Here is a 20,656-nt window from a genome sequence, read left to right as displayed (position 1 = left end):
TTGAATAAATAAAGATTTTAATAAATGTTTCCTGTAATTATATACAATTTGAACCCTTACCTATACACTCCATCCCAGTGCTGTCCAGTGAACTGCTGGTTGAACACAAACACACAAAGGACCCCAGGCTGTTCTTACAGTCTCCGTTAATACAGGGGTTGGACAGACACTCATCCACATCTGTCGGAAACACAACAACAGCAGATTATTGTAAATCTGATACAACACACAGCACTTTCAGTGATGTAGTTACAACAGAATGACTGAGCCTCTAACCCTCGCAGACGTCTGTTTCGGGATCAAAGACGAATCCTTTGGGACAGTGGCAGGAGAAACTGCCCGGTGTGTTCCTGCACTGACCGTTATCACACAGCAGACGGTTCATCAGACACTCATCAATGTCTGAGGAAACAGAGAGACATCATGACACATATCACACTGGCTCTTCATATCAGGGCTGTATTATTTTATAGAAGACAAGGACATTACAGAGCAGTCAACCTACCGACACAGTTTTTGCCCGTCAGGTCTATTTCAAAGCCTTCATTGCAGGTGCATTTGTATGTCCTCAACATATTCTCACACACTCCATTCTGGCAGATATCAGGGTTGAGGGCACACTCGTTAATATCTGAGAAGGCAAAGAATAAACTGTTCAACATCAAAGCAAAGGTGAGTAATAACCAAATGTAATTATATATGTAACCATTGCGTTGGTTACCTCTTCCATCGCCGCTGATGCCAGGGCCACTGGGGCACAGAGCCAGGAAATCAGCTGCAACAAAACGCACAAACAGCACAGTTAGGTTGACAAAAAGAAGAATTAAAAGTGTTTGAGAAAATGTCACATTTGCCAAAATCCAAGAATTCTCAAAGCAGAACATCTAATACCATGTCATTATCCATTTCTACGCTTTCTCATTTAGCCTGGATGTATATAAAAGCCTTCTCTTTCATGTGGTGCAGCTCTGGCGTCTTTTGATATGGAAACTTTAATTGGCAGGACTAATAAGAAGTCACTGGATGGTGTGTGTGTGTGTGTGTGTGTGTGTGTGTGTGTGTGTGTGTGTGTGTGTGTGTGTGTGTGTGTGTGTGTGTGTGTGTGTGTGTGTGTGTGTGTGTGTGTGTGTGTGTGTGTGTGTGTGTGTGTGTGTGTGTGTGTGTGTGTGTGTGTGTGTGTGTGTGTGTGTGTGTGTGTGTGTGTGTGTGTGTGTGTGTGACATCTAAGCTGGTATATCAGAGAAGAGGAAACCTTTTGTTCTGGTCATCCTGACTTTGACAGGTGTGTATTAAATTAAACTCAAGCTGTGTGTGTGTGTGTGTGTGTGTGTGTGTGTGTGTGTGTGTGTGTGTGTGTGTGTGTGTGTGTGTGTGTGTGTGTGTGTGTGTGTGTGTGTGTGTGTGTGTGTGTGTGTGTGTGTGTGTGTGTGTGTGTGTGTGTGTGTGTGTGTGTGTTAGTTAGGTGTTAGGTGCCAGGAGGCGGCTCCATATGTGTAAAGGGTGGAGTGATTTGAAGATCCGTACCAGAGCTTTGTGGTGGGCAGGGTTGGCAGGGCTCTCCGTAGGCGTACTCGCTGCTGACACAGCAGCACTCCGACTTGGTAACAGCTCCAAATAACGGTCTAACACACTGCCCTCGCGTGTAGCCACCATAACAAGTACTGCGCATATGTGTATCTGTGAAAAAGACAAGTGCGTGTGAGAAACAAGGATGATGCAAGAGATCTGGAAAGAGGCTTAAAACAAAGCAAAGCAGAGAGAAATTGAGGCGGGATTCCACAGCTCTAATAAACAACAACACTGGCAAAACAAACTGTTGTTCTCCTTCAGTGATTTGACGCACCCTCCTGTGCTGAAATCATTCTGACGAAGAAAACTCACCCAGGCCAGACCACAGCATTTCAACATTTAACACAATACACAGTGTCATTTGGGGGAAATAGGAATGTTTAGAAAGAAACATAACCAGGTCTGCTCTACTAGTGCCAGTCCAGGAAATGGGAGCACGAGGAAACAGGAAAACATATATCAACACATCAAAGCTCATTAATGATAGTGAGTGTGTGTTGTATAAGCTGTTGGTAAAGTAAATTATAGCGTGATTATACTGTAATTAGGAAACTTTGAGCTACTATGAGCTATCAGTTTCTTAAAAAAGAGGGATAATTTTGACAAAAGCTTGTTCTAATGACCAGTAGTAGAAATTAGTTTTAGAAACAGAGAAATAGTTTTAAAAAACAGAAAAGTAAGTTTGTATATTTTCTGTGCAGCACAAGAGAACTTTCCCCGAAGTTTCAGCCAGACTCAAAAAGGAGGATACATGCCGGATACTGAAAGAGGGAGTTTGTTTGTCTTTCCTGTAGGTTTACTGTTTGCCATGGTCTCAAAAATGAACACATTCCTGAAAACAAAATATTTACTCACCAACACAGACCCGTCCATCCAGGCCCACTGCCATCCCAGCCATACACGCGCAGCGGAAGGAGCCCTCCGTGTTGATGCAGTGGCCGTTCATACACATGCCTGGAGTCTCACACTCATCAATGTCTAGAAACAGATGCAGAAAAAATTACTTCTCTTTACAAAATAAATGGTAAGAGGAAATTCACAATTTCGTGCTTAAGCATTATTAAAGTCCTCAGGTGCTTGATTCATTTAAACAAAGATTGAGCCTGAACAGTTTCAGTTATATGACCTCAACTAAGAAAACATTATTTTCTTTCCCCTTGATCCCATCTGCGTATTACAATCATTATCATAATGAGCGTAAACAATGATATTGCATGCACGAATAAGAGTGCGTGTGTGCTGTCTGGGTGTGTTGTGGAACAGACTGCAGACTGTAGATATAAATGATGAGGCCCCGGGGCCCCTTTAGACTACACATTTCATTAATGACTGCATACATCAGGACACTTCACCCTCTCCCTACTCTCCTATTTATTTATTCTGCAATGACTTAACAAGGTCAGTGTCTCAGAGATCTAACGTCTGTATCTGAAGCCATGTGGAGCACAATGGCCGCAAAATACTTGTTTTCAATAGAAATTGTTTTGTAGTTTTACTGTACATTTCATTAATTTAAACTTTGTTGCATAAGGTTCCACTCATCATTATAATATTTGACAAAATGGTCAATCCAAAACAATTGTTAGGTGACTCACAATTTTGCAATTGAACAAGTTTAAGGAGATCTGTGTGTTAGGATCTAAAAATAGGCGGGGCCCAACAATGCATGTCCAGCTGGCCTGCCGGGACACTGGGGGACTTTTCCAAAGCTTGTAGGGGGATTTTTGGCTTGTTTGCTAAGAGCCACTAACATGCAAGAGAGGTAGCCATCTGCAAGCCTTGTCAAAAGTTGAGTAACTTAAAGTATCTTCTAGTGTTGTAGCCTGGTATGTTAGAATTTAGAGATGTGTTGGTAATAATCTGTGGCTCCTTCTGACAACCTACCTACACACATGCGTCCATTGCCGTCAAGCAAGAATCCAGGTTTGCAGATGCATTTGAAGCTACCATCATCATTGATACACAGTCCATTGAGGCACATGTTCCTGATCAGACACTCATCCTGGTCTGTGGATACATAGAAACAAATGAAAATGCAGTGGTTAAAGACCCAGTTGGGGTGGGGTCTATTCACAACACATTTGCACCGAGCTCTATAATTATGGATTTTGGAGCACGCTTGACAAAAACAACAGTCATGATTTTGAATAAACTCTATTCCTATAACCTAACTATAAGTGTAAATAATATAATCTGACTAGAGATTTGACTAGTGTTTATAGCTGTTCCTAAAGCCACAGTGGAAAGCTGGTGAAACCTGGGATACATTTTCAGCTTTTGGAAGCAATTTATAAATTAAGTTCCTAAGGTATTTGATCATCCATGGCTAAAGCAAGTTTGCAAGACTTAACAGCAAACTCAAATGAATGGAAACGAATAGATGCCTGCATGGTAAGCAAAAATAAATAAAACTAACATGTGAAAAATATGGAAAAAGGTTGGTAGTAATATAAAATGATCATATTTTGTAGTTAATGGGCACAAACACATAAAAGCAATACCGTGATTATTTAAGATGCTGTCTATTACGTCCATGCCTCCTACAGGCATTGGTATTAAAACCACCCATAACAAATCCACGGTCCATTAAATGTAACCATTACATACTGTATTAAATACAGAAAAGTACCCGTGTCTAAAATCCATAAATGTGATGTCAGTACTTGACAGACCTTGACAGTTTTTGCCGTCAGATGTAATTTCAAATCCAGCATTGCAGACACAATGGAAGCTGCCAACGGTGTTCACACAGCGGCCGTTATTGCAGATGCGACCGTTGGCAACACACTCATCCAGATCTGGCAGAAACAAACAGAGTGTACAGTTAACACATACATCTTCTTCGTGATTTGGCATGCACATGTGTTTGTTTGTTTGTGCGCGTGTGTGCGCGTGTGTGTGCGCGCGTGTGTGCGCGTGTGCGTGTGTGTGTGTGTGTGTGTGTGTGTGTGTGTGTGTGTGTGTGTGTGTGTGTGTGTGTGTGTGTGTGTGTGTGTGTGTGTGTGTGTGTGTGTGTGTGTGTGTGTGTGTGTGTGTGTGTGTGTGTGTGTGTGTGTGTGTGTGTGTGTGTGTGTGTGTGTGTGTGTGTGTGGTGTATGTGTGTGGTGTGTTACCTCTGCACTCTGTCCTGGTTGCAGTAGTCTGGAATCCAGCAGGACACTGACAGATGTAAGACCCTGGGGTGTTCACACACTCTCCGTGTGCACATGGGCTTCTCTCACATTCGTCATCATCTGGAGAAAAAACATAAAGGTCATAAACCTTCTTCACCTTCATGTTCCTCCAGTTTAGAAACGTGTTCCCTATTCTATCAGGAACTTACCCAAGCACTCTCCTCTTCCATCCAACTTGAAGCCCATGTTGCACTCACAACGATATCCAATGCCCGGCATGGGGATGCACCTGCCATTCAGGCAGAGGTTACGGAAGGCCTGACACATGTTGGTGATGTTCTGCGTGAGGATAATCCCGGATCCTGATAGAATCATTCACACAAAAATGTTACCAAACAAAAAAGTGTTTGCGTTAGTTGGTTTAGCTTTTTTTCCTTATATATTCATTTTGAAGAGGCTTAGGTAATTATAAAAGTATTAAAGAATGATGTAACAAATCAAAATGAATGGTACCCATAAGCAAATCAATATCAATCTGATTTGGGCAAGAAAGCTCTGAGTTGTTTGATCTTCTTAAGAAACGCCTAAACTGTGCCAAAATGCCTTGCAAAATGGTTTTGAAGGAAATGTTATTGCGGAAGATTAACCAAAAGAAACAATTCCTTTAGATAACCATTTTCTGCACATATTAAATCCATATATTTGCTGCAATACCCAGAGGTTATAAGTAGCAGTGAATGTTTTCCATCATTGAAATAGACTTGTTAGCTAGAGTGTTGTGCATGCTCAAAACTGGAACACACAATAACAAAAGAGCAGTTTGAGGTTGAGTATTGCACATCCATTGATTAGGACCAGAATAATAAACTATCTATGCACACATACACTTTTAAGACATGCTGTGAATGTGAATAAAACAAAAGACAGCAGGACCATACCTGGTCGAGGCTGTAATGGTAGTTGTCCTGGAAATGGGAATTGTCCTGGGATCTGGCCAGGATTTTGACCAGGATACTGGGGTATCTGGCCAGGATTTTGACCAGGATATGGAAGTGGGTAGATGGCAGGGAGGTCGGGACTCCCTGGGACACGACCAGGAATCACTCCATTGTTCCCATCAGGTATCTGGATGCACAGTTTCTGGTACTCTTCTAAAATGACGAAAATCAATAGGAGGTAAGCTCCGTGTTGAGACATGGAGACAGATAGCTGAGAACAAGACATTGAAAGCATTGTGATGGTAAATGGCCCCACCTGATCCACGAATGGGACACATTTCTGGGGAGGATCCGTCAGACCAACAGCGTCCACTATCACAGCAGCACTGCATTTTGGTCAACAGCTGCGAGTTTTGGTTGGCGCAGCGCCCATTCAGCACGCTAGCGTAGCAGTACCCTCCACGAGAATCTGTGGGAAATGGCACAGCATGAAGTTAAATTAACCATGATGTATGGAATATGGCATGTGTTGTCTGCATGTTGAGCAAATTGGCAGGAGAACAATCAAAAGCAGTCGTGGTTGCTTCAGATTTTCCATCATTTGGACGATGGAAGCCATTTCCAATAGTCATCAATTCATATTTATGAGAACCTTTCCTACATCCTGCAGTTTCTGGCACTGTGCAGTAGCATGACTAACACTCAGGTTCCCCATTAACATAAATATATCATGTCGTGTTTCACACCCAACCCATCCAGCGCATTCACATGGAGAAACTGACTGCCTATACCACTGATTGCTTGGTTAACTTCGACAAGATGACAGGCAAGCAAAGTGGCTGGAAGAAAAACAGTTGGGCCCTGTCAGGGTTGGAGTGGACTGTGCTGCATGGGAAACAGACTCAAATGTTTGGTACAACAGTTTTCTGGAGCAATAGACTCAGACATTCCTTCCTCACAAACATCCTCTCCTCGGGGGGTAATGTGAGCGTGTGTTTGCATAATAGGTTTGTGTGTGAATCCAAGTGTGTATGCATGCGCATGTGAGTCTGTGCGTGTATATCTAATGGACTATTCTGACTCAAATTCCTCCATAAAGTAGGTCTGTTTTTGGTCAAACTGAGCTGAACTTGAGAGCTTTGCAGCCTTTTTTGGTGATTATGTGTGCATGTGTGTGTGATACACACTCTTCACTGTTCACACAGTCTGACAGACACAAGCATATTCTACTTCTTCCAACTGAGTTTACCTCACTCTTCATGTGTCCTCCTCAGTTTAAAGAGAATATAGCTCATTGTTGTGAAGCTAGAAACAAGTGACTACTGACCTAAATCCTACCAGCTGGAACGTTGGATTGTTTTCAGCTCTTTCTGCTCTTAGTCACAGGCATGAAGGGAGAAGAACCAAAATGGGGTGGAAAAAGGAAAAAAGAAAGAGGCGGCCCCTTTTTCACTCAACTTCTTTGTCTCAAATATCAACTACCCTAGTAACAATGAACCAAAGCAAATACAATGCAGTTGATTATACTTTACAGAGGCGTGACAGCTAGCGCGACAGGTGGCTCACCTATACACTTGGATCCATCCAAAGATGTGTAATATCCCTGGGGACACTTGCAGAGGTAGCTGCCAACAGTATTAGAGCATTCACCTACACCACAAAGACCTTGGATGTTTGAACACTCGTCCAGATCTGCAGAGAGCGGAGGAGAAGACAAAAAACGATCAAGTATTTTTTCCAAACATTTGAGATTGCTTCCTGTTTGTTAAAAACTGCACATAAATCATAACTGTTGGGGTAAGCGATTAAACTGAAATATGAATGTCTTCAAGAGTGACTAAAACACATGTTGGCAATGACAATGGAAATAAGGCATTGTAACAGGATATTAAATCCAGGGGCCTCTGTAGCTGCTCTTCTGTTAGCACCATTGCATAAAGTCTGTTAAGGAACTGTAACGTAGACCTGTTTAAAATGTCTTATACAAAGTCAAGAAGTTTTCCACCAATTATTTCTGGCCATAAAGTAGCACATTCGAGTCTGCAAATGAGTGCTACAATAGCCTGTTCAGTCTGTTTCACAAGAGTTAAGCTTCGTCTGGAAATTGTCATTTTCATGTTTTCATAGCCAATATTTTTCGCAGACTAACTGTGGGTCTCTGTGTGAAGGAACAAAGGTGATGCCGAGAGGAAGATGTTATTTCAGATTCTTTGGAGCCTGACACATTAAAAAGCGTAATTTTGCCTCCAAGTGTATAAGTTTGACAAAATTATGATTTTATAACTATGTAAGTCAGTCTAAGGTTGATAATCAGGATCCACAACTGAGTCAAAACAACTTGTTACTGTCTCTGTACATACCTGACCACAAAGTAACTCAGTAATAAGTATTACATGGCAATACTTATATGAACTAGCATTAGCCTCCATAAGCCACTGGGCATAACAGTAAGTAAGGTTGTAGCAGCAAATCCCCTGAGTGCATTGAATTTAGCAACAGTGAATTGTACTGCTACTTAATTCAGCTATGTGTGTGTCTTTCAGAGTTAACATAGTCTCTCTTTACACATGTACACGAGGGGAAAGCCTCTTATACGCATCACAATTAAGTATTAAACAGGATTACTGGGAGAAAGCTGAGTGCTGCTTTGGTTTAATTAAACCTGTTTCAAGGGAAGGGCAAAGTGGCATATGTGTGGTCTTTCCCCACAAAGTAATAATCAGAATACCACAACTGAGGTAAAGTTAACCATAAATAGACGGATTTTGTTAATTAAAAACTTTTAAAATAATTGATTCCACCCTACTCTGTAATTCGAGTTTACACTGAAAGTCATACATTTCGCAGTTTAATGTGATGGCTGTTAGGTTAATTCTTACCATCACATTTCTGTGAGACCTCGTTGAACTTGTGCCCAGCGGGGCATTTACATTCAAAGGATCCCACTGTGTTGAGACAGTTTCCTCCTTGACAGAGGCCAGGGATGGCTTGGCACTCATCCACATCTGTACATACAAAGCATACAATTATTTCACACTCTAACACACACACACACACACACACACATGGGATCACAGACTCCTGTAATGTACAAAAAAAGGAAAATGACACAGAGATGGTAATGCAATTCAGTGCAGGGGCAAGAGAGCAATTTTAACATAGAAATCTGCACACGACTGGATAAGCATGGATTTCAATTGGGTCTGTTTTAACAGTCTGGCTCAGACTTTCCTGCGATCAACAGATTGACAAGGGAAAAGAAAAGGGAGAGAGAAGAATGTCTCCTGCAGGAGGAACAGAAATGAAAGCCAAGTCGACCAAGGAAGAGATGGAAATACAGAAAGGAAAGGTCTAACGTCAAACAGAAGGTTATAGTCGTGATCACACACAATGACGTTTGTGTATGAAAATGTGTTTCATGAGGGTCGATATGTAGTCATCAGAGAATTGAGGACTAGGTTTTGGGAACTTTTGGGAAAAACTTGTGACTGATTTGATGATCAAATTAAATGAAATTAATGTATTTGACAGATAAAAATGTGGGTCTCATGCTAGAAAGCCCCAGGAGGCTGTGACCTGATGCAGTCAGAGCGCTGCATGTTCCTCTGGGTTCTGGCTCCGATCCGCCTCCCCTGCAGAGGTTCTGCTGTTGTTGGGTCTGAGGCAGACAGGCAGAGGGCCGTCTTACCAGGAATGAGCTCTCCCACGTGGCACCTCCACTGACCCGTGTTACTGACTCTGACAGTCCCGCCACAGTGTGTGTCTGCGGGCATTCCATACACATGTGGGAGGCACTGCCACCCACCCCAATTTAACCCAATTAGAACTAATCCTCTGGAGAGGGGTGGATGGGTAGAGATGAGGGAACGACAGAGGAAGAGGGGTGAAGGCAGACAAGGAGGGGGAAGGAGTTAAAGCGAGCAAAATAAGGATAGAAGCAGCACTTTTCTCGCTGAAGGAGAGAGGAGGGAGGGTGACAGAGACAGAAAACAGAAAAAATACAGAGAATCTGTGGAACAGACTTTACCTTGGCACGCCCCGGTGCGGTGATTTGGTATGAACCCTCTTCGACAGGGGTGAGGCTGGGCAGGGCACATCTCGCAGGGGTGACCCCACGCCCGTCCCACTGTGGCGCAGCACAAATTCTTTGTGCACACAATGCCTGTGAGCTGGCCCTGGCACATCTGGTTGTGCACCGAGGCGAAGCACGGCCCGGTGCGGTAATCTACAAAGCCAAAGCAGGAAACGTTGTTGGAAACTTTACTTTGTTTCTCCATTTTGAGTACAAACACAATGCTAAATTGCAAATATGATAGCCGTTCCAGCACCTATCAATCACTTCTATTGGTGGAAGTCCTTTAGATTTAAAACTAGTTTTAAACAAAGCATTTGTGAAACATTTTATCCAAAACTGTGAAAAGAGAGCTAAAGCCAAAGTTGATAACACCTCAAACATTCACTTGATTCTGTGAGTTAAACACTTAATGGCTTAAACAAACAGAAAGGCTTAATCTGAATGAAATGTAGCTTGTCTACGACTCACTCACGTTATGAGTGATGCCAGAATGGACAGTAACACACACCATAAAGAAAGCATTGTCTTTTCCTGGCATTTTAATCGGTCTGGCTCTCAGGTGCATTGTCATTTATGTGTGTGTGTGTGTGTGTGTGTGTGTGTGTGTGTGTGTGTGTGTGTGTGTGTGTGTGTGTGTGTGTGTGTGTGTGTGTGTGTGTGTGTGTGTGTGGTGTGTGTGTGTGTGTGTGTGTGTGTGTGTGTGTGTGTGTGTGTGTGTGTGTGTGTGTGTGTGTGTGTGTGTGTGTGTGTGTGTGTGTGTGTGTGTGTGTGTGTGTGTGTGTGTGTGTGTGTGTGTGTGCGCTAGAGAAAAGCACAGATAGGGAAAGGGTCTGGAAAACCTTTTAAAGTTGTGTGGGGGCGGCTGTGGAAAGTAATCGAAACGAGCTAGAATAAGTAAAGAGACACAGACAATAAAAAATCTGTCTGGTGCACATATTGTATGATCATCGGTTCTTCAGTAACATGTATTGTGTTTTAAGGTAATATGACTCATTAACCTTGTAGTGTGCTGTTTTCTATATTTTATTATTATTCACAATCGATGGAATAGGTCATCTCCCCTAAGGCCGGCAGAGGCTGGGCGTGTCTGTGAAACACAGTAGGTGATTTCCCCACAGCTACAGCAGCCTAGAGTTAAAACTAAACAGCTTAAATAAATATGAGCTCAAAAGTGTGAAGAAAGTCCCTCCTTCGAGATTTCTTCACCTCTCCTCCCCTTCAAAATGGTTTCATAGTCATTCCCTTGATCCCACTGCTTGCATGCATCCACCTTCCACTCCACTCTCTCCAAACACCACTCTTTAGTTGCATACTCCCCACTGATATAAAAAGATCACTGAAACTAATCAGGGGAAAAATTGTAAGATGGCGAATCAGAGATAGGGACGGAGAGAAAGAAAGGGTGAAAAACTCATCCCTCCCAAAAGAATCTGGCCCAGATCCAAAAGCAAAAATCATTTCCACATTTCACGGCAGACAACAGACAGCGAGAGGAAAGAGGGAGACCGGTTCCAACAGCGCAGTCGTTTAAAACAAACGAGACATTGTGCGTTTCCCGTGCGGACCGGGGCCCAGCCCAGACCTGTCACGTGCCTCCACGGTCTCTCCGCCTCTGGCTCCAGCGCTGTGTGAAACAGAACTGGGTCATCTCTCCCTCTCTCTCACTCCCTCCTGCTCAGCCTCTACAGGATACCAAATGCTGTTGATTCTTTGTCTCCATCCACCCAGTGGGAGAAATTAATTAAGGACATTTACTCAAGTACAGGTTTTTTTGTATTTATTTGAGTGTTTCCATTTTGGGAAACCTCTTCGCTACAATATTTCAGATGGAGACCTTGTACTTCTGAATCACCTATATTAGTTTGAGAGCTAGCTAGAAGTGAGTTATTGTTATTTTGAAGATTTAGTTGCATGCTAAACACAAGATTTAGTTGCATGCTAAACACAAGATTTAGTTGCATGCTAAACACATCTGATTATATGGTGCATTGTAACATAATATATATATATATATAAAGAACTCACACGACTTGAGCTCAAAACAACACTATGTGTTTTTCTTAGATTTTTTAGACCAGACAAAATCCAAAAAGACTTGGAACTTGACTCTGCCCTTTACACAAATAACTCTAGACTTCACTTGGACTTAGACGTTTTTTGACTTGGGACCTGTAGTGGAATATTTTAACTGAAGTAAGGGATCTGAGTACTTATTCAACTGTTGCTTTAAACAACATTCAGCTTTAAGACAAATAAACCCAACCAGTTGCCAGGTAACTACTTAAAGCCTACATTACGTACCTTACCTACAACAGCAAAGCTGTACACCTTATATAGGAAAAAGCAATGACAGGAGCTATGGAAAGTTTGTACATGGCGCCCGTATAAGCTGAGTACAGCAGACAGAGTAAATAACTCATGTTTATCTTTTCATCAGAATAAAGTTTATATGTCATTACTTTCAAGATGCCACACATAATCCATATGACATAATACCTGCTCATTACGGAGGAGCGCAAACACTGAAAAACTAAAAGATCTGAGCATGAAATAGAGCAAAGACAAGCGCAGCACTTAAACAGTCAGCTGACGTAAACAGGGAGAGGCGGACAGCTGTAGGAAGAAAGTGGTGTCATTCTATCTGTCATCTTACTGTCTCTCTGTGAACTGCATACAGCTGTGGGATCCACCCATGTCCTGTACATCTGGGAGCAATCACATGTGTTCACACACAAATGCACTCTAACACACACACACACACACACACACACACACACACACACACACACACACACACACACGCACACGCACACGCACACGCACACACACACAGAATTTCAGCCAATGTCCCAGCCCCTCACCAGCAGTCTAGCCAGAGATGATCTCAAAACAGACCAAAATTTACAAAAATGCTTCACTTGTTTTTGCTGCTTTCTGGTAGCTGCTTCAAAAAGCATGCATCTGATGGAGGGCGGATAGTTTGTTTTGACTCTCATTAGCAGGCTTGTCTGTGCAGAGCTTCAGTCCCTTTTGGAAACACAATTGTGAAATGCTGGACTCCTCAATAACCAGTGAGGTTGTGCACAACAACAGCCTCGATGTGAAAAGGAGGGAAGCCGTCGGGAAGAGGGTCAAAAGGGTTTCCTGGATTAACTCTAAAATGTTTGGACACTTCTTCTGGCAGATGGTCCTTACACGCCTTAGCATGTGCGTAATTTGTGCAAATGCACCCGTACGTTTGTGTATGGTGCCATGCATGGGTTAAAGGGTCTAATATCTGGGTGGGGCCTTCCTACTTGGCCCGTCAGCAGATTTCTCCATCCTCTTAGGACTTACAAGTCGAGCATGCACACATTATGCACACACTTGCATACACACACTCAGTTAAGTTGTGGGATAGTTATCTTCTGAGGTTTGCACTCGGCTAGAAGAGAGTGATGATGAGTCACTCTCTTCTAGCCGATGCATTAAGAGCCTACTGACTGTGTGTAAATCACGTATTGCCATGTTTAGTGCAAATCTTTCATCATCATCCCAAGTGATTTCAATGGAGTCACAACGAAGGCTCGACCTTACAACTTCATAGCTACATATTTGTTCAGCAGGAGCAAACATTCCTGCGTGCAAACAGCAGCAGCGTGGCTGGATCTCAGCAATCCCACATTCCAACCTAAATCACATTTGTAACCAACAAAGTGAGCGTTGATATACCAGGCTGCATTTTCACTGCAGTCAGCTGTGCCTGGTGGAGGGGCCGCTGGCCGGCAGATCACCAGCCACTTGGCAGCACACAGCTCTGCAGTGGTGGTGTGTTAATGTCGAGCCCTGATTGCTCCAGGATCTTTCCAAAGAACCCCTGAGTCCTGAGTGCAGCTACCTCTCCCCTGGTCAGAGCATGTGTTTGTTGAAAACCTTGTGTTCTTGCTAAAGTGATAAGATCAAGCCATAATTGAGGCACTGTTCTGTAAATTGCATTAACAACAGTGCGGGGTTGTGCATGTGCTCATGTTTGTGTGAGAGCACAATGGCTTTCCCTTGGGAGGTGGTGATGGATACAAGCCAAGGAAATTCCAGTGAAAGTAACTTAACCCAAAACATGACTGTAAATGTTGGCCTACTTTCCTTACCTCTATTAGTACAACCAAATGCAAGATGAAGGACCAAATAACTGATCAATTGACAGTGCAGAAAATATTATAATGCTCATTATTGATCCAACTTGTACGATTAGTAAGATGACAATATGAGGCATTTTTTCTAAATAAGAGTTAACCAAGTACCAACATATTGTTTTTGAAAACATTTTGGTTCCAATATTCTATAGATATTGCGATACTAGAGTTATAGTGAATTATTATGGCCACGACAAAAGGTAAGCCTGTTTTACTATGAAGTCCTTATCAGCAAACGTAAAAGTAAATACCAGTGGCAAATCAACATTTTAAAACTAGATGGGGTTAAATCTTCTTTCCATTCAACATTTATTAATCAGAAACCAAAACAAAAGACACCAACAGCTTTGTTTAAGAGGTTCCTTGTAAACATCTACAAGATACTGTGTGCTTGATTTGAATTCCTCACGAGTCTCACAAACCCTTAGGCCAAGCTTCCACAGGAAAGGGTGAAAAGCAAAGTCACAGCATGTACAAGTGTGCTTCAGCAGATAAGTGCTGGCACTAACCCACAAGACAACCAGATAGTGACCTATTAGTTGCAAGATTGAAGAAAGCACTAAAGTAAAACAAGGACCAATCCACACCAAACTGACAGGCCTCTCAAGAATGGCCTCGTTAAAAGGGATGTTACTAATTAGGAGTTCTGCTGCTAATCCAAATATTAGCTTTACAAGGTCACCCCTTTGACCTTTTCAGGTCATCACCACCACAGACCCCCAGCACATACATAAACTGCACACACATTTGCCTGCACATGCACAAGTTTCACTCACAAAGTGCAAAGAGCAGGCTGCTCTTGCATGTGCTTGTATACCTTGAATCTTTTGTTCACATATGCCAGAGAGCAACCACAGGAGGTTGGGAGGTCTTCAGCTAACAAAGACATCACGTTCCCCTGGGCTGTGCTTCAGAGCAGATGTGGAAAAATTGGTCATTTGGTAGACCAAGCTCGACATGCAAATGTTCCACAACAAACCACATCCATGGAGCCGGTGGCATGACTAAGCAGGAATTGTCTTTCGTCACAAAAAACCACAGCCATTCAGCACAGAGTCATATTTTCACAGAAGCAGCACATAATACGCTTTGAAAACCACTTCCACAGTTGTAAGTAGTGAACGTAGAGTAAACAGACTGTGTGATGTAAGATGTTAGTGTGGCGCTCCTTACCTCTCTCACACTGAGCCCCGGTGAAGCCGTAGGTACACACACATTTGTTGGGAGCCACACACCTTCCTCCATTAAGGCAGCCATTCTCACAAACCGCTGGAGAAGAAAAGAGAGAAAAACAATCTCTGTGACCTCAAAAAACACATTTTAGACCATTCCTCAAGTATTCATATGGTATTTATGATAGTTTCACTCAAATGAAATGAGTAAAAAATGATGACGTGATGACATTTTGGAGACAATGTATTTTTCATCATGAATTATCTTGGTAAGTACAAAGTTATTATAACTTATAGGAAGGATGGCCAAAACTACAACAAGCTAGCAGCTCTGAGGGGCTGATCTTTGGCTGGCCAGCTTGAGCTGAATGTTTACTATGTTTAATTCTAGCGCTTTCACAGGAACATGCAAACAATGACAAGTAAAGGCTCAGGGTTCAGCTTGATAGCATGCTAACATTTGCTAATTAGCAATAAAAACAAGCTAAAAAAGTATCCTTACGTTGCCCGCAGTGGTTCCCCACGTAGCCTTTCTGACACTGGCAGTTGTCCTCAGCACATGTTCCCCCGTTCATACACCGAATGTTACAGTTCTGGACTGTGGGCACAACAACAGAATTACACACAAACAGACACACACACACAGGGTTATGTTAAGAGTTAAATTCAGAGTACACAAACATACGCTGCATATTGGATTTACAACATAAACACAATCCACTCTGAACTCTTAAAGTCATGCTGGGATATCATTTCATAGAAACGTATGGTGTGCAAACAGATGAGCACATTGGGTTGAAGCGCTGTGAGCTGCAAGAAGAGGAACAATGAGGAGATGTTGACTATGGACCTCTTCCAAAGCACACCCAAACGACTCACACACACACAAACAACCTACGAAATTGACCGGTATTTTCAAGAACGTGATTGCAACATAAAGTATATCGATTGCTTAAAGCAGTTTCAAGGTTATTTTTTCAGGAAGTTTTTGGCTTAGTATCTCATATTTTATATACCATGCTAGTTAGTGCTCATTACTCCTGATGAGGAGATGGAAATGTAGGAAAAAAATGCAAAAGCCATAGTGTGGTTTGAACTACAGGAATCTGAGCCAATTAACAATCTTTTTCATATCCTACAGAGGAAAGCTACATCTACGACTGCATGGTTTTCATCATCCGTCAGTGCTTGTCATTATTGTTCCTGCAATATATATTTTTCTTCAGATTAAAACTCCTTTCAAAAAAAGCAAAAAGCCAGGGAGGTAGTAAGCACCGTACTTTCCAAGAAACGCTTACTTCTGACATACACTCCTATTTACATAAATCATCAACCAAGTCAAATACCAGTTAACTCCCTCATCTATGTACACTATATTATAAACCCATCAAGCAAGCTTCAAAAGAGTTCACTCCTTGGGAAAATGGACGTGCAGATTAATGACCTGACTTGGATCCACAGGCTGGGGAGATCTGGCCGGTGGGGCAGGTGCACATGTTGGGTCTGGAGCAGAAACCGTCTCCACATGAACTTCGGCAGATCGCTGCAAAGAGGAACATGTCACTTGGTCAAAAAACATAAAAAAACATCCTTTGTCAGGTACAATATTAATCAGCAGTACAATGCTCACTTTATAGTGCCACGGTGTGTCTTGAGAAATTCTATGTTGTGTATCTGTTGCTTACTGAACTATAATGTATAATATTTTAAAACTCATACAGTCCAAATATGACCAAAACTTCCTTTTAAACTCCATCATTGCCATGCTAAAGAAGCCCACTTGGTTGCTATTAATATGTTCCAGTGGGTGTTTTGAGTTGGCTAGAGGTTTTTCGCTCAGTTGTTTTCTTTCCCACTGACTAATGTTGGCATGGTCCCCCCCCCTCTCTCCCATCAGGTAGAGTCCAGCAACTGACCCCTGTTCCCTGAACCCCACTGCTAAACAATGTCATTAGAGCCGCAACAGGCATTTGTCCAGCCGACCAGCCAGACTGCAATCACACAAATCTACAGCCTCTCAGACTTTCCTGTCTACCAGGGGGAGAGAGGGGGAGAGGGAGAGAAAAGAAACAACCACTGCCAGAATACTAGGGGAAATGGACCAAAATTAATAACCAATTCCCAATTACTTTATGTCATGTTAAGAGCTCTGTTAGCAACATTAACTCATACTGATGTACATGTATTGGGTGATTAAATAGCAATATTTGAATAGAAATCTGTGAAGTGTTGGCAGTCCGTTTTTGGAATCACTGAATAAGTGCCGTAAAAGGCAACATTAAATACTAGGAATAATAGTCCTGATATAGTCATTTGATACTGTTCAAGAATAAGGACAAATTCATTTCTTGTGCTGTCAATCAATAAATATTCAAGACCGGTTTGCCCTAAAGTCAAATTCCTGGTCAAAGATAGTTTCAGATAATGACACATGCACTCACTTTCCATCCCAATTATATAATACTCTGTGACTGGATGGCACCAATAAACACAGCTGGACTCTGGAAACTACCACCAGTGTCAAATATGAAGAGCTCCAAGTTCTACCTGAAGTGAATTTACAACAGAGAAATGTGTGATACTTACGAACAATGCACTGGTTTCCTCCAGTCAGAGTCTTCCAGCCTGGGCAGCAGTAAGCGTTGTTCCTTGATCCACACACATTAGGTCTGTGGAAAATGCAGGGTAATTAATCCATGTCACACAGTTCAAATCACTTAAATCAAGTTAATTGTATTCATACAGAGCATAATCACATATTTGTTTTCGAGGGCTTTACATTCTGTTCAATCAACATGCAACACTCTCTCTCTTAGAACCTCGATAACTGATATAGCAACTGAAAGATGACAATATTCTGTCCAATTTCTATAATAAGCAAACACACAGCTTCTCCGAAATTACTGAAATTAAGATTTCACAGCCCTCTAAAAAAGCAAATGCCCATTACATTTCTGAAAACATCCTACAGTAAACGTGTTTTGCTTTTGACGACATAGTATGAAACCAAGCCTACATATGACCCCTCATTATGGGCGTCATGAAAAACTTCATCAAAAGGGATTTTTTTCGCTTCCTTTTTAGTTAGGAGGCATCAGACAGAAACTCAATATCGTTATTGGCACAAATTTGCCAAAAATTCCTGGATCGTATTCTAGAGAAGAATGAGTCTAGACTAGGCCAAATGTAAGCATCCAAACATATTATTAACATCTTAGTTGTTAAAAAGAGGTCATAAGTCAGTATTAGCATCGGATATGACAAACTGGTATTGCTCCATCTTAACTAGCATTTCACAATAAAGCAGTTGAAAGATAAACTAAAGAGTGTTCAAATATCTAGTGACCTCTTAGATTCCTCCTGTGATCCCACTGTGGGATCTTGACCCTTAGGTTGGATTAAAGCATGTTACAGTATGTTGTGCTAGTGCTACTGCTACTCTCAGACGTAGCCTAGCATGCAGCACTTGGCACTTCCCAATAAAACATTTTTTGTTGATGGATGAGAATATTAGGCTGCACAAGGTGTTGGAAGAAATCTGATGCACCTGTGAAAAAAAGCATTCCATCTGACATGGAAATGAATGCCTGGACCATCCTGCCACCTACAGGTCTGTGACAGGCCTACATATGTGAATGTGTAACCACCCACTGAGCATGTGTTGACCCGGGGGTCAGAGTATATACTGTACAGTGTAACTCTACACAGAGCTAGGCGGAGAATAATTAAGCCTGTTGGATCTCTGAAACATTCTTATTACTGTTAAATCAGCGTGACACAGTATGCAGCCTGTATGCACTTCCTTCCTCTAAACCCAGATGTTCTGATAAATTAACTTAAAGCATGTCAAATAAAAATGCCTGTGGAGAATGCTCATTGAGCTGTCTACTGTGTGACCTTCGTCAGCTGTTTGCTGTCATCACTGGACACAGACGTGCTTTCTCTTCTTCTTTCTCTCTGTCTCTCTCTCCCTTTCTGAACACGCACATGCACACACGCACACACGCACACACACACACACACACACACACACACACACACACACACACACACACACACACACACACACACACACACACACAACCTCTCCAGCAGTGACCCACTGTGTACAGCTGCAGATGTGATTTATCCATAACTGGGGTGTGGTGTTTTTGGCCAGAAAGAGGATTAGGCTGTTAGTCTCTCTCTCTCTCTCTCTCTCTCTCTCTCTCTCTCTCTCTCTCTCTCTCTCTCTCTCTCTCTCTCTCTCTCTCTCTCTCTCTCTCTCTCTCTCTCTCTCTCCCTCTCTCTGCCACAGCCACACACGACCAATGGCCTCCTTTGTTTGGATTTAATTTATTATTGCAGTCAGCAGGAATGTAATATTCTTGCCAGTATTTAATTACTAAACGTTGCTCCAAACTTCCCATCACCGACTATGTCACCCATGGGTCTTAGTAAGCTTTATTACATATTTTTGAAGGAACAGCAAGTCCCACTTGAGAATGGACACCTGCTCTTACTGTACACAAACTGTTAGACGCTCACTTATATTCAAAAAGCTTGAAGGGAAACTGGCATGCAGGACATTGGAGAAAATTAAAAAAATTCCCAAATTGGATTTAGTGGGATTATCATAGTCACATTACCCTCTGAGGACGTCCGACCCTCCCCTCCTCTTGGCCCTGCTGGCTCTGGAGTCGGTCTGCTTGGCCTTCAGCTCGCTGTCCTCGGTGTCCACCACCTCTGCAAAGTGTCCTAGCTCAGCGAGAGACAGCAAAGTCACCAGAGCCACGGCCAACTGCAGCAGCCGTCCTCCACACTTACTGTCCGGCATATCCACTCTCAAGTGTATACAACTCCAGCCCTCGGTAGAATAAAAGTCTCCTAAACTCGTTTCCTAGTCTCGTCGACCTCTGCAGTCTGGAGTCAAAGCTGCAAAACAATAAAAGTTTTGAAAAGACGCAAAGGGGAGTGCAGGAGATGCTGCGCACAAAAGAAAAATGACGCATTCTATGATTTATACCGTTATAGGTAAGAAGCTGATAGTCGCAAAAGCATGCAGTGTAACAAAAAATGAAAAACGTGCAAAATTGCGCACGAGAGAGTCGTTACTTTACCTTGTCTCCCGAACAGGAGATTCGCCTCAGACCCGACAGAGGACTTCTTAACTCTTTCCTGCTGATATTGCTGAATAAACGTTTAGAAGAAAACTGTGGAGAAGAAGAAGAGTTACTCAAACCTTTCGCTAAGCTGCTATAAATAGATGCGCATCGTAAGGTTTGGTGTCTGCTCTTGCGCATCCAGTTGTGTGTTGCCTCTGCACAGATAAGTTAGAGGAGCTGATGCATTCCTGAGGATGAGAATGGCAGAACTCACTGTGGCTCTCTCGCAGCGCTTTCCTCATCCCTGGTCTGATCAACTTTCCCCCAAACTTTTTTTTCTCCGTTCTTCCCCTGCTCTCGCGATACAAAAGCTGGAGAACAAAATTGCACAAGAAAAGCTGTAGACCTTTCTCTTGATATCTTAACGGTTACATTTGAATATACCCAGAGAACATTGAAAGACGAAGACAGAGTTTATAAAACCCTCTAGAATCTGTGTCTAAATTTGGTCATAAATGGTTGCATTTTCTTTT

General features: G+C 42.4%; 1 protein-coding gene across 1 annotated transcript in view; it reads right to left on the bottom strand.

Annotated features, from left to right (window-relative positions):
• Positions 1-20,401, bottom strand: part of fbn1 (fibrillin 1) — a 63,175-nt gene extending 42,774 nt beyond the window's left edge. Inside the window, exons 1-21 of the mRNA XM_034107753.1 lie at positions 20,139-20,401; positions 19,668-19,953; positions 17,626-17,708; positions 16,484-16,582; positions 15,542-15,637; positions 15,041-15,136; positions 9,648-9,845; positions 8,500-8,625; positions 7,187-7,312; positions 5,937-6,089; positions 5,621-5,833; positions 4,892-5,044; positions 4,683-4,802; positions 4,242-4,367; positions 3,454-3,576; positions 2,425-2,547; positions 1,525-1,677; positions 722-775; positions 506-631; positions 277-402; positions 61-180 (exon numbers count right to left, since the gene is read on the bottom strand). Coding sequence (XP_033963644.1) covers positions 61-180; positions 277-402; positions 506-631; positions 722-775; positions 1,525-1,677; positions 2,425-2,547; positions 3,454-3,576; positions 4,242-4,367; positions 4,683-4,802; positions 4,892-5,044; positions 5,621-5,833; positions 5,937-6,089; positions 7,187-7,312; positions 8,500-8,625; positions 9,648-9,845; positions 15,041-15,136; positions 15,542-15,637; positions 16,484-16,582; positions 17,626-17,708; positions 19,668-19,855 — 2,602 coding nt within the window. The 5' untranslated portion in view covers positions 19,856-19,953; positions 20,139-20,401. The remainder of the gene's footprint in view (positions 1-60; positions 181-276; positions 403-505; positions 632-721; positions 776-1,524; positions 1,678-2,424; positions 2,548-3,453; positions 3,577-4,241; positions 4,368-4,682; positions 4,803-4,891; positions 5,045-5,620; positions 5,834-5,936; positions 6,090-7,186; positions 7,313-8,499; positions 8,626-9,647; positions 9,846-15,040; positions 15,137-15,541; positions 15,638-16,483; positions 16,583-17,625; positions 17,709-19,667; positions 19,954-20,138) is intronic.
• Between the last annotated feature and the right edge of the window lie 255 nt (positions 20,402-20,656).

This window comes from Pseudochaenichthys georgianus, chromosome 3 (genome assembly GCF_902827115.2).
Source record: "Pseudochaenichthys georgianus chromosome 3, fPseGeo1.2, whole genome shotgun sequence".
Lineage (NCBI taxonomy): Eukaryota > Metazoa > Chordata > Actinopteri > Perciformes > Channichthyidae > Pseudochaenichthys > Pseudochaenichthys georgianus.
The sequence above is the reverse complement of the archived record's forward strand: the minus strand, read 5'-3'. Positions and strand labels throughout refer to the sequence as shown.